At 38.7% G+C, this 14,994-nt stretch overlaps 1 protein-coding gene across 1 annotated transcript; it reads left to right on the top strand.

Moving 5' to 3' along the window:
- Positions 1-12,712: 12,712 nt before the first annotated feature.
- On the top strand, positions 12,713-14,068 carry LOC117991338 (twist-related protein-like). Its single transcript, XM_034978908.2, has one exon. It carries the CDS (start codon positions 12,809-12,811, stop codon positions 13,670-13,672), a length of 864 nt encoding a protein of 287 aa, XP_034834799.2. The 5' UTR covers positions 12,713-12,808; the 3' UTR covers positions 13,673-14,068.
- The last annotated feature ends 926 nt before the right edge of the window (positions 14,069-14,994 follow it).

Raw genomic sequence — 14,994 nt, 5'->3', positions numbered from 1 at the left:
TGCCATTAAAAAAATATAGATAGGACTTATAGCGTACATGTCTACTTTGAAATAAATGATTACATATATAATCTTTAGTAGGTAAGTCGTAAAGTCTTTGCAGGGGCTAGCAGAGGAAAATCAGACAGAGGGGGCCTATCACATTTATTTTAGTAGGTAGGTAAGTATAGTACGATTCAAACTTAAATGCGTCTGCGTGAAGTTGCGACCCGTGCGCAGTTACTTCGGACGGACACCCAGAATCTGTGTTCTGACTTCTGCGCAACGTCGTGCGCAAACGTCAGGGGCGCATTTACGTTTGAATCGTACCTACTATAGTTAGGTACAAGGACCTTGGCTTAAGTAGGTAGGTACCTAGCTACCGACTTACATACGTATGTTACTACGTATGTACATACCTAGTCTGTATCTCTGTTTCCGTATGATATTTAGGCTTCTCAAATAATTGGGTCATCCTCTTCGCATTAAGTAACTTGATCCACTTACAAAGGCAACTGTTTATCTGACCCTAAACTGTTAAGCCACATAAACAACGATGCGAACGGCAGCGTACGTGTACCGACATAGGTACTATAAGAGCACCGCCTCAATATCAAACTTCGTCTACTTAAATTCGAGATTTCTCTTATTGTTTTGCTTATTTTTTCGGTAATTCTTTTATTTTTTTGGGTTCCGTACCAAAATGGTAAAAGGCACTCTCATAGCGCAACATGCATCCATCTGTCACACGCTTATTTCAGTGTGACCTAACTATAGTCCGTGACAGGTCGAGATGGCAATCGCAGAGGAAACGCCGTGCACATGCACATCGGCACAGCCTCTACGCTAACCCGGTGCGGGTGTCCCGAGCCTCATACCTACCCCGATTGACATCTCGACCGATAGGTAAGTAGAAGGTATAAAGTGATTTGGTAAGAAAAACCCTATAGGTTGGAATAACGTGGTTTGTGAATTGAAAGACGACCACCAGACGTTCCATTGGTGCTCCAGAAATTCATTACACATGCTAAATTTCAAAAGCCTGCTTGCCCCGACAGTGACTGATCTTTGATGCCAAGTGACATATTGAGATCATTAGTCAATCCTCATAACAAGTAGTTACCTACTTATAATGCGTAAAATTTTAAACTTCATGTCAAAAGTACTAGAGATTTTAATCCTTATTTTATAGGTGAACCGTCGCGTTGCGCGTACTTTTGACATGACATTTGACCCATAGAATTAAAATTGTGCGTGAGGAGTCATTTTGTACAGACTATACCTACCTAAATTGTTGTGATAGTAGTTAGGTACCTATTGCATAAAAATAATAAATTAAAATACTCAGGTTTTTTTTATTTCTGTTCTACCAGGTTTTTCCTTAGCCAGGCCTTTCCCTAAAAAATCAGACATTTTATGCACCCTTGACAGGCATGCGTCCATTTTGAAATACTTAGTAACCCCAGTCGTAGGAGGAAGGGCTTGCGAGCCGCCCCGAGCCCACCCATTGCCAATGTGCCATTATGTTATACCCTCAGAATACAGAACAATTCTCAGGTTACACCTACTAATGGACATAAATTCAGTCTCACAGACAAAAGATCAGTCTTTCGCTAAGTAATAGATCAATGATTAGGACGAAGAACTGCGAAATCTGAGAGGTCGTAGGTTCTTTTCTTACCTTGTTCTTCCATTTCTAGCATCCTAAGTACGATTTTTTGTTTTTGAAGCTCGAATTATGGTTATGTTTTGTAAGTAAAGTAACGTAATGAATTATTGCAAATTCAGCAATTGACCATCAGAAAAGTGTACATTTTATCTCGAATTTGACTTTTGACTTTTAAAAAGAGGACATACATAGAACACTATTACTCCTCTATTTAAATAAGATCCAGTTGGAAGAGACAGAATATCAAATCGTCATCTGGGAAAGGAAGTAAGAAATCTGTATGTACCTATATATAAAGATTTTCAACGATGCTGCGCTGCACCAGTCTGATCGTCAAGAAATCATATCATTGTATGGATATTTTGCAAGCCGAGGCAAGCAATTGGTACCTACATATTGCCTCTATCTCTTTCAACGCTGAATATTTCCAAATGAACGTGAAAATAAGTATATTTACTTTGAAATCAAGCGGCGTTGATACTTTTAGGAGCGCCTTCCGTTCAGATTTCGCATGTAATAAAATATTATGACTGCGATACTCCAAACAAATGCGCCAAATTATATCAAAATTCAGAAATACGTTCGGTGTGAATTTGCTTTTATGTTGCACTTGTCAAAAACACAGGTAGTAGTATATGCTCCAGTACCTACATATTTTGAACCAATGCGTTCAGCAAATTAGTGCCGACCAATGTGTAAACGGTATTAGCTTAGTGGTTAATTCGTTGCGGCCTCCGGGTAAGTCTGGGATTCGATCCTAATTTAGTTAGATAATTAAGTAGGTACTTAATTAGCTAACTATCACTTGTTTTTAGGAAAACATGGCGAGGAAACCTGTTGGGCGATTGTCTAAAACCTGCATCAATCATTATTACAATCTCAATTGTTGTGATTGGCTGAATTTGTGCGATTCTTGTTGTAACAATGCATTGTAGCCAATAATGAGCGAGCGTTAACCGATCAGAGATGATTGCGATCGTGACATTGTAGCTGTTATTCTCCCGCAATCGCGTAGCTGGATGCTTGAGATTTCATCGCAATGTTCTCAAAAGTGTGTGAAGTCTGCCAATTCGCACTTGGCCAGCATGGTGGCCCAGGCCTATGATAAGAGACCCAAGTTCAAGACTCTTAATACATAAGCAGCGGACAACTTTTTTTTAATTTATAGACTAGCGCTTCATCAGCAAAACTGCAATCAGACCTAGTGGCAAGTGATGATGCAGCCTACGATACTTAATAATAGAACGAACTATGATGAGCAGCGATGGGATGTACTACACTGGCTGAATTGCAGCAAGTGTCGCATGTCGTGGACTGTAGACGGTCCATGCACTATAGCCGAGACACTTTATGTACAAAAAATTGCTACAGTCTGGACGCAATCGACAGTAGTTTCGACATTTGTGTCGAATGTCAATGTAGTCGGGTGTCTTTAGCCTTCGTATTTTGTGGTTATGATACCTACCTACCGACGTTTTATTGCTATCCATCTTCTAGTCAAAAGTAAACGTAAGTAGTAACGTTTTAGGTAGATAACTAGGTGCCATCCTTTTTCAGTCTCATACAGTTACGATTAATAAGACGTATATCTACTTACAAATTAGAGGTGTCAAAAAATAATGTACCTAATAAATTTATTAAATATATAAATGTATTCAAGATATTCGTTTTTAGATTAAAACAAAATTGAATACAATATATAATAAGTAGTGAAAATTTGAGAAAATCCTTCCTAAAAAATAACTCAGGCGTTCGATCGTTGATACGCCGCGCGCGGCGCGACCGAGCGACGATATTAGAATAAAATATATTAGGTAGGTACAGCTGAATACAAATATCGTCGCGATTCGACGGTGAATAATTATTACATCGAATTTTCGTATTGGCCTGTTACATGTTGACTGTGATGATACGAGTATGCGGCTAGTATTTTTATCATTTTGTTTGTTTCGTAATAAATTTTGAATGCAGTTTTATTTATTTGTGAACTTGAGTGTCGATAAATATTTAATGCGAATAATTGTAATGTAGATTAGGCAAAATAATGTAGATTAGGTACATTTTTGTGTTGTGATAGATTTGTGTCGCGCGTTAATAATACATATTATAGTAGATTTGTTCTTTTTGGAAATACTTGCGTCATTTTATAAATCGTATGAGAAAATGTTTTTCAAAGTGTAGGTATTATCATACATTTAAGTATTATAGGTAATAGGTTAGGTACGTGAAGTGGTATTGTTCTTTTTAGAAATCATCATCATCATTTTATAATTCGTATGATAATAAATATGTAGAAATGTATGATAATAAATATAGTAGTTACCTACTAAAAAGATTTTTTTATAGGTAACTAGGTAAACTTACCTACCTAATGTATTGTAGGTATCTACTTGACATTGCTTTATCGTTCTACTTGTTTTTATTTTTACAAACATAGGTAGGTACTAGGTACTGTATTCCGCGACAGGTTGAGATGGCAATCGGGGTATGAGGCGGGGGTGACACCCCGCACACCCGCACGTCACCCTCGCTCGCCCGCACTGGGTTAGCACAGGGGCCGTGCGGGTGTGCGGGGCATTCCCTCCCCGATTGCCATTTCGACCTGTCGCGAAGGTATGCATTGGGTACCTATTAAGAGTAAAATTTAAAATTTAAATCAATCGAGTTAAATACAAGCTATACCCTAGTTCTCGACCTTATTGACGGTTATGAGAAAGTTGTTTTTTGTCATATTCTTGTTCAGTAGGTATCATTCATAGATTGTTAAAATGTTGTTCCCTATGTCAATAAGGTCGGAAATCGCTTGCACCCATTTATCTGCTTGCGCCTCATGGTGAAATCGGTGCAAGCAAATCTCGACCTTATTGACGGTTATGAGAAAGTTGTTTTTTGTCATATTCTTGCTCAGTATAATTCATAGATTGCTAAAATGCTGTTTTCTGACGTATGTCAATAAGGTCGAAAATCGATTGCACCCATTTTTCTGCTTGCGCCTCACGGTTCAAGCAATTTTTTTTGTAACAAAATAATGTAACGTTAATAATTATTAAATATTTGTCTGTAACACGTGATAATATTGTGATACACACATGAACCTGTATTTGACACCTCTATTACAAATCCTTACATTGTAGATTTCGTAGGTCGGTAGCTAAGATCATCGGTCGAGAAGACATGAAAGGGATCCATGCAGGAAACGCAAACACATTATGCAGGCTCAGAATTAGCAAACCGCCTGCATTCGAGTTTACAAACCAGCATCGTTAACGTGACAATATTGTTACGAGCCATTTTGTAACTACTAAAGACCTACCTACCTATCTCACCTATCTATTTGCATAACACTTTAGTATGCGACGCTCATCAGACGGAGTGGACTTATGTCCTAACTTTATGATTTATGACTATATGACATTCCGCTATAGCCTGACCTATTGTTGAAATCATTGATGTCGAAACCATCCCTTGAAATCATAGAGCTATGGGGTGATTCCGACATCAATGATTGAAATGTTAGGAAAGCAGCATAATAATAATAATGCCTACTTATTATTTTCAGGACAAAATGCCGCAATTTAGCTAACGTTTTTTCATTTATTTCATCATGATTAACCCATCACCGGCTCTCACTGTAGAGCACGGGTCTCTTTTCAAAATGAGAAGGGTTTTGGCCATAGTCTACCACGCTGGCCATGTGCGGATTGGTAGACTTCACACACCTTTGAGAACATTATGGAGAACTCTCAGGCATGCAGGTTTCCTCACGATGTTTTCCTTCACCATTAAAGCGAGTGATATTTAATTAATTAAAACGCACATAACTTCGAAAAGTTAGAGGTGCGTGCCCGGGATCGAACCCCCGACCTCCGATTAGAAGGCGGACGTTCAACCACTACCTAGGCTAATTCATTAAATTGTCATACAAATAGCTCGTTGTTTATATTAGCCTATGTATAGTGTAGTAATTAGGTAGTTGGCATCGTTCCGAGTAGGTAGCATCGCGCAGGGTTGCGTTACCTACTGCATCTGCTGAAACAAAACAATTCGTGTGAACCGGACAATGCAGGGTGATGCTACGGTGACCATCAAGCGCATCTAATTAGGACTATCCATAAATTACTGTGATAGATACTAAGGCCATCACGAATGTTCGAACGGGGTCATAAATCAAAACAACCATAGGGTTGTGAGAATGCCGCAGAAGTCGTTATCGACTATCGACAAATCCTTTTGTTACTGTTACACAGAACACCAGAGCATCAGGTTTCAGTTCCATAAGGTCTAAGTGCGAGCGAGAGGTATGATAAAAATGGTGTATGACCCAGTTCGCACGTTTGTAATGGCCTTAATATAGTGGTCAAAATGTCCGCCTTCTATTCGGGAAGTCGGGGGTTCTATTCCGGGCACGCACCTATGTGCGTTTTAAATAATCAAATAGCACTTGCTTTAAGGGTGAAGGAAAACATCGTGAGGAAACCTGCATGCCTGAGAGTTCTACCTACATAATGTTCCCAAAGGTGTGTGAAGTCTGCCAATCCGCACGTGGCCAGCGTGGTAGATTATGGCCAAAAAACTTCTCACTCTGAGAGTAGACCCGTGCTCTGTAGTGAGCCGGCGATGGGTTGATCATGATGATTAGTATGCCCCTTGAAGTTCAGAGTGGATATCTTCTAGGCTAGCCCGCACCAGCGTAGGCTGCATCATCACTTGCGAGCAGGGTTGATTGTAGCCAAGCACTAGTCTATAAATTAAAAAATTCAGGTTCTTGTTCTAAGAACACCTAAATTAATACCAGGAGTGTCCCTCAAGTAAAGTATTGATGGTGTGTATGGTCGGGCGTCGGCGTCTCGGAGAGAGCAGCACACATGGGACGCATCTGTGCTCAGCTCGCTGGAGGTGTACCCTGAAATCCGAACCCATAGTCGTATCTTTACATCAAACTTTGTTTTATTTTACTCAATACATAGGTATTTAAAAGTTATAAAATAAATTATAATTTTTTAATAGAAAAATTAGGTTCTTACTTACTTGTAGGCTGATGGGAAAACTTCTTTCCATTATAAAAGAAAATATACTAGAAAATGCTTTCTTATTGGGGGTTTACGTTATTCTAAACTATCCTTGTTATACCTACTTATAAGAATAGGTATTGGTCATCGATGGTATAGGTATAATACGCGACAGGTCGAGATGGCGATCGGGGTGGGGACGGCCCGCACACCCGCACAGGTGTGCGGGGCGTCCCCCCGCCTCATACCCAGACTGCCATGTCAACTTGTCGCGTACTATAGGTAGGTATAGCGTATATATACTTAGATGTACCTATCTATAGGTACATTCTATCGTAATAATATAATCCTGGTTTTGATAAAAATCCTATTTTTTATCTAATCCAGATTTTTACCATAATTACCTACTTACTAGTCCAAAATAAGTCTAATTACTGAATTATTAAATAGGTAACTATACTAAGGTAAACCTACTACTTACGTACCTACCTAACAACGTCCGTTATACCTACAACTTTACCATACTTACCTTCTCGTACGTAAACCAAAATTATAATTAGGTATGACAAAATTAGGATTATGATTAATAAATTAGGTTTTCATAATCAAAATCCGGATTATAGAACAGTACCTAGTTACCTACCTATTTACCTACCAACTTCTTTAGCTTTCGCAATCGCCTCTTTCACTGGAAATAAGAAATAAGAACCAGTGCAACATGTGTTCGAACTTAGTAAATGCGATTCCGATAATTCCCCTAAATTCTTTTTATAAAGCCTTCGACGCAGCTGTTCAGTCATTGATATATTTATCGGCGAATTAGTAATTAGGCAAACAATAGCTGTTATCAGTGTTGGTCGCAACAGGTAGGCTCGGTCTATGGATGGGGCACACGTGTGACGTATTTTCCTCGCCACAGCTGCAGAGACCTCGCAGATGTTTTATGGCACTGAACATTTCCAAGACGCTTTATTTATTACGATATTGCCGTTTAGAACCTAATCTCCGTTTTTATTATGAAACAATGGTCATCACGGGCACTATTTTTGGCATATTGCACGCAGCTGTGGGGTCGATTCTGCGTGGGAATGGTTATTCTTTCTGTTAAATACACTGTACCTAAAGGAAAAGAAAGAAAACCCTCCTTTTTTAGTTCTCTGGACCTTTTGTTTTTGATTTGCACTTTTTTAATCCAATGTTTCAGACAGGAAGAACATATTATCTAGGTACCTACCTACCTAAGTAAAGCGACGTAAAGGCATGGCTAGTAAGGAAGTCCAAATTTTTTACGTCTTCGTCGGATTTTAACTTCTTTTCGTAGACGTAGTAGGTACTTAGTAAGTAGCCTTACTATGTGCATGCATATCATTGTATTCTACAGTAATTACATATTTCTATCTCTATGATATCTACCACATAACTACCTATAAGTGCCACGCCTATCTATTAGGCATGTAACAGTGCGCTTTAAATCTACTTATTACGCGACCATGATGTAGATATGAGAGTAACAAATAAGAAAGTTCTCACTGACACACATTCCACTTACCCTTTAGAGATTAGCCTATTTATCTCAAACAGGTGTCACTTACACCGCAAACTGAAGCATTTTCAAAAATAAACCACGGTGTCGTAAAACTCTAACCAAATAAACTCCGCTAGGCGTTAATCTTCAGTAAAACATCTGCACCGCTCTCTAACAAGGGGATGACGTTTTATCTGAACATCAGAGGGGATTATAGACGACAGACACCGACTTTCAGAATTCACTCACATCGTTTATAAAACTTGGAACTCGAGAGAAAGATGGTACCTGTCTACTTAACTTTTTCTTCTATAGGTAGGTATACCTAGATACCTACCTACCTATAGAAGAAAAAGTTAAGTAGACAGGTACCTACCCATAGGTACATGTATTGTATGATAAAATCATTACAACTTGGTCTTCTTCTTCCTTAATTAGGTAGTAACTAACTTGGTACAATAATAATTCTTATAACACCTTGGTACCTACAAAATTTACATGGCTGGGTCACAAGCTGGGTGGTGGTTTTCTGCTTTGATTACGCAGGAATCCAAATGTTTTATAGTCCGTTCAAAATAAGAACTCACGCGCCATTTTAGCTCTATATGTCGACTGTCATGTCAAAGTACGATTACCTTTATAATAAGGACTAAAATCGTACTTTTCACATGATAGTCGACACAAAAAGTTAAAATGGCGCGTGCGAACTTAAAATGTACTTATGCATTATACCTAAACAATAAAAGTAATTAGGTAAATAGGTAATTGTATGTTTGCTATCTCAATAATGTTGTTCTTTAAATATTGCCTCATCCTCATGATTGTTGTCAAGCGCAAGCCTATCATGCAATAAAAAAATCGGTGAAGTGCGAGTCGAAGTCACACATGAAGGGTTCCGTACCGTCGTACAAAATAGTAGGCTATAAAGTACATCGTACAAAGAAATAAGCATCTTTGAATTTCTTACAATTTTGGCATTTGAAATTTTTATTATTTGCTGTTATAGCGGCAAAAGGAACACACATTCTGTGAATACTTACTTCAACTATCTTCCTATTACGGTTCACGAGATAGGTAGTTACAGCCCGCTGACAGACAGCGGATATAGAGTTCACCCTTCGAGTACGGAACCCTAAAACCCCTGTATTTCCGCAGGTTCATTCATAAACAAGTCTTATCGAGATAGTTACTAAGTTTTGGCGTGAGAATCTTTAAACTTCAAAGTTAAGATAACGGTAAGAGTATTACAGTTTTAGAATGGAAGAAATATCTATTGAGTCCCAAATCACCGAGTGTTCGGCACATGTTGACATCCTAGTGAGTCATACCCAAATAAAAGGAAGCTTTGAAACATACCTAGTGGAAGTTTTTTTTAGACATTATCACTATCTTCACTACATTACAGATACTTACACTACCCTACCTAGTTTATCTAGTTCTTCTACATAGGTAGTTAGTTTCTTTGTTTTTGTCTTGTTTATTTTATTTTGTTTTGTGTGCAATAAAATTTTTCTTTCTATCTTTCTATATATCTACCTAACTACTCTGTAGGTACCTATCTATGTTTTTTATCCAAATACCTACATTATGTTAAAATTAAGTTTTTAATAGATATCTATAGGAATAACAGGGGTGGTTCCGACTACAATGGGAATAAATAACTAAATTCAAATGTCAAACTCCTGTACCTATTATACCTACCTAGTAGGTACCTACCTACTCTATTATAAATACCACCATGGAAAAACAGTTAACTTTTTCTTACTTCCTATATAAATTTTCATACAATATGATAGAAGGAACCAAAAGTTTAATTTGCTATAATCCGCTGAAACAGACAAATCGGTGTGGTGAAACATGCATCATGCGTTATGCAACGCTTGCCCTCCCATTGCTGCATGCTTTTTCTGCATGTTTAGTAGTGGTAGTACTCAATTTTACAATTGGCCTCATGTAGTATTAAATTAGGTACCTACCTACCTACTTAGTAGGTAGGTACTTACCTATACTTATTATTTTTGGAATCTCTACAAATTAAGCTATCACTCCATTCGATATGAATCTCGATGCATTAGGCAGGTACCTACCTACTATGTATAGCATACCTAATATGTTTGTGTTCTGGGCGCCATATTGGATTTTACATGACATAATAAAGCTCTCATCAGAAACCAGAAATTTTACGCGGACGAAGACACTGGCAACTGCTAGTAGCATAAGATATAATTATACCTACTTAATTCGCGACAGTTCGCAACGGCAATCGGGGTATGAGGCGGGGGGACGCCTCGCACACCCGCTCTCGCCCATACCAGGTTAGCGCGGGGGTTTTTCGGGTGTGCGGGGCGTTCCCTCCCCGATTGCCATCTCGAACTGACGCTTACTATATTGTGTACACCAACATTCAACTATTCAAATAAATTAAACTTAGCTACGCGTCCTAAACCCAACTGAAATTTTTAAAATATGGATAGAATAATGAACCTATTAATAACTCGTCGGGCTCGTCACTGCTGCGGTTGGTAATTATTCCCGAAATACACGCAAAAGTTAAATAAACCCTTCGCTTGAACAGCTATAATAATCTAAATACTTATTTGGAGCAGCTTTCTTACCTAGGGTCAGTAAAACGTAGCAATATTATAGGTTTATTCCTTTGGTAGGTATAAGGAACTAGCTTAAGCTCGCGACTTCATCCGCGTGGACTACACAAATTTCAAACCCCTATATTTCACCCCCTTAGGAGTTGAATTTTCGAAAATCCTTTCGTAGCGGATGCTACGTCATACCTAATACTTAGCTATCTGCTTGCCAAATTTCAGTCCGATCCGTCCAGTACCTAGTAGTAGAGCTGTGCGTTGATAGATTAAGTAGTCAGAGGCGAAAATATAAATTCTCTTTAATTCCCTATCCCAAAGGAATTTCCAACTTTCCTTGTCTACATTATAAAGAGAACCACTGTATAAAATATCAGCTTTCTAGGTCCAAAACTTTGGACCTATCCAAGTTTTAGGCTGAGTTTTTATGACTCAATCAGTGAGTCTAGATATTTAGATTCCCTTATTAAAAGTCCCTATGTAGTTACTTAGTTAACTTAACTCAGTCTACTATAACCTAAACTATACCTAATATCTATTTTATAGAAAAGAAGTAGGTTAGGTTAGATACTTTTTGTATTAGCCTGTTTTGTTTACCAATTTGGTCATTGATGATTGAACTTTGAAGTTAGACCGTCCATAATTGGTCCATAGTCACACACCGATTATCTGTTGTGCCGACGACGTAACATATTTTTGATATAATCCAGACTCCCGTCAGAATGTAGATATATTAAATATTTATATTATTTCTGTAAAGGCCTGATCGCGACGGGTCTGCCCGTGGGATCCCGACTCCTTTGGTCCGATTACGTCAAGGATATTTTTAGTACCAATGCAGGCGACCAAGAGACGCGTCGCACCGACATAAAAACTTTCAAGCAAGGGTGGCGCCGATATTTTTGTATATTGGCGTGACAAATTAACACTAAAAAATTTAATAGCTGTTACGAATCGCGTTCTAGATCTAGCAATGAATTTAAAAGGTTACCTACTTATAAGTTATAGCCTATAGGTAAGATATAGATCCGAGACATGGTCGCTAACTATGGGCCTCATAAGATAACTCAGAGTTACTCAGCGGGCGATGGAGAGAGCTATGCTTGGAGCTTCTCTACGTGATCAAATCAGAAATGAGGAGATCCGTAGGAGAACTAGAGTAACCGACATAGCTCAACGGGTTGCGAACCTGAAGTGGCTATGGGCGGGGCACATAGTTCGTAAAACCGATAGACGTTGGAGTCCCAAGGTGGTGGACCCTCGCACCATAAGACGCAGCGTTGGAAGACCCCCCACTAGGTGGACGGACGACACCAGACGAGCCGCAGGGAGCCGCTGGATTCAGGCGGAACATGACCGTGGCGTGTGAAAGTCCCTACAAGAGACCTATGTCCAGCAGTGGACGTCTATCGTTGATGATGATAATTACCTACTATCGATTTACTCGTTTTGCTACCTAGCTTTTTCCTGCGACTTCGTTCGCGTAATATTTTATAGCCTAGGTAGGTAGGTAGGTATATCACTCGGAGATATACGAATATTGCCTACTCCTTACAATCAACTTACAAATTTTACCTCTTTAGATTGGCAAAGGTCGCTAACATACCTATAGGTAAGTAGGTCCCAACTGTAAAGACTTTAAAAAATATATTCCAGGAACTAACCAAACCAAGTCAGTGAAATCTTACAGGATGCACATTTACCGATGCGATCAGTTATGGCAACCGAAGCCCATACCTATCTATAAATCTACCTATGTATAATCAGTAAATACATTTCTGAGATGACAGACAAGATAAACACAAAACGATTGACTGGGTTTCAATATGACCATCTCTGTCTAACGCACACAAAGCCGCAGCGGCGGATAGGAGGCGGCGCGCTGGGCGGGAGGCGCATCGGATCCCGCGCACTGGAAATGGTTATTTTTTTGTATCTTGTCAATGAAGGGACGGGTAGGGGCGGACCGGGTCTCAGGACTTTCAGAATTCAGTCCGTAGTTGCGAGCGCTTGCGCCGACATCCTCCGCATGTTACACGACATATCGAACCGTCTGCCGGGAAACGGATCTCGAACTATGAGTTACGAAAATTATGATAACAGAGTGCTTATAAAACAAGAAGAATCTGAGTACATCGACGAAGACGACCGGTATTTCAATTACGTTCCTGTAGAAATCAAAAGGGATGCGGAGATGCAAGGCTTCGCGCCATCCTCACCCACGCATCTAATGGATCTGAGCAATGGTCCCGACCGACCCCCGCAAATCCAACAGTCCTGGACGTCAAACGTTATATTCGATGGAGACGAAAGAGAATACCCGCAGACCCATTACCCTCCATACGACCAGATGTATATTCCAGATCAACGTCAAAGACAGTTCACTCGGAGTGTTTATTTCGATGATTCAAGTTCCCAAGACAGAGTCGGGAATTATTACGAGGCGACCGGAATGCCAAAACTTGGTGAACCTGTTTACAGAGCTTCCACAGAAGAGCGCAGTGATGATAACGAAGACCAGCGGCCGTCAAAGAAGCGCTCGTCGAAGTCATCTCGTAAAAAAGCGCAGTCTTTCGAAGAGATGCAGATTCAGCGAGTGATGGCCAACGTACGAGAAAGACAAAGAACTCAAAGTTTAAACGAAGCCTTTGCGAGTTTGCGACAAATTATTCCATCGTTGCCTAGCGACAAGTTATCGAAGATACAGACTCTTCAATTGGCCACGCAGTACATTGAATTCCTGTACCAGATTCTATCAAACAGCGAGACTTCGTCAAATAGTGATGTTAGCAGTGACGCCGGAAGTGAACATGGAAAATATCTAGCGCAGGATAAGTTAAGTTATGCATTTTCTGTGTGGCGGATGGAAGGCGAGTGGAATGGACAATCGTGATAGTTGCCTTGTTGAAGCAATCTAAAGACGCTTATTTTATTCCATGATGTTATTATATAGGTTGTTTATTGACTATTTGTAAAGGTTCGAAGTTTAAACCGTAGATAGCTAACTAGACTTTTAACCTAGTTTAAGGGAATTAACTATTAAGAAATTGTGATACTTTTTTAAGGGTATTATGCCAGAACTAAGGTTATATAATATTTCTTACAATATAATAATGAAATATTACATAAAGACATCAATTAGTTTGTAGAAAAAATACAGCTGTACCTATACCAAAAATATGTAGTAGCTATAATAAATTGAATTCCAATTTTGTAGTACATTTGTTTGTACGTAATTTAATAGTTAAAGCATGGTTTATAAATAAATACATGTACCTTAAGATAAAAACGGCCCTACTTTTATTTTTACATTATTTACCCAACAATTTTTTATAGATTACCTTCATTAAAGTATGTAGTTGAAAACTTAAGCGGCATTGAGTTTACAATACTATATGTATTTCATATAAAAAGACAAAAAGACGCAGCATACAAAACTTCTAATCCTATTATGGTGATCCTTTATAATATCCTACCATAGTAGGTAAATCGTTTGTTAGTCGCTCGGACAATCGATAACAGAATAATTCTATTCTAATAAAAAACAAAAACATACCCAAACTAGTAACTACCTACCCTCAAATATATTATAATAGCGATAATCATATACCTAGTATGTATATCTACCTAACTATTTATGTTTAAAAAAAATCTTGTCAATTAAGCAAAGTAGTTAATTTATAAATCTAAATAAAATGATTTAAATTTTCTTTAAAAATTAAAAGTCTAAAGAATATCTACCTATTATGCTTCAATTTGCGACAAATATGGGACTATAATTTAAATGATTTAAGATTTTTTTTTCAGCAATATATGAACTTTAGTCGAATGAACTTCCCTAATTCGAAAGACTAGTTTTCAAAATAAAATTCCTCTAATGGTCTGTTCAAGTCGGTTCAAGAGGTTAATCTCTTCTTTTTGTCCAAAATCTTACCCCGTACCAGCTATGTGCAACTCCATACAATTGTATTCTCACCACGGTACTCATTGTACGCGATAGGTCGAGATGACAATCGGGGAGAGAACGCCCCGCACAGCCCCCGGTGCGGGTGAGCACCTCATACCCTGATTGCCATGTCGACCTGTCGCGGACTTTAGGTATATTTGACACACATACGTGCGTACTGCTTGCAAAGAAAGTGGATATACCTAAAGCTGGCTACACACGCGCAGTTATAACTGATAATATGTCCGACTGTTCAGTTAGATCCTTAT

Source organism: Maniola hyperantus, chromosome 19, assembly GCF_902806685.2.
Source record: "Maniola hyperantus chromosome 19, iAphHyp1.2, whole genome shotgun sequence".
Classification (NCBI taxonomy): domain Eukaryota; kingdom Metazoa; phylum Arthropoda; class Insecta; order Lepidoptera; family Nymphalidae; genus Maniola; species Maniola hyperantus.
This window is presented reverse-complemented; position numbering and strand designations above follow the sequence as displayed.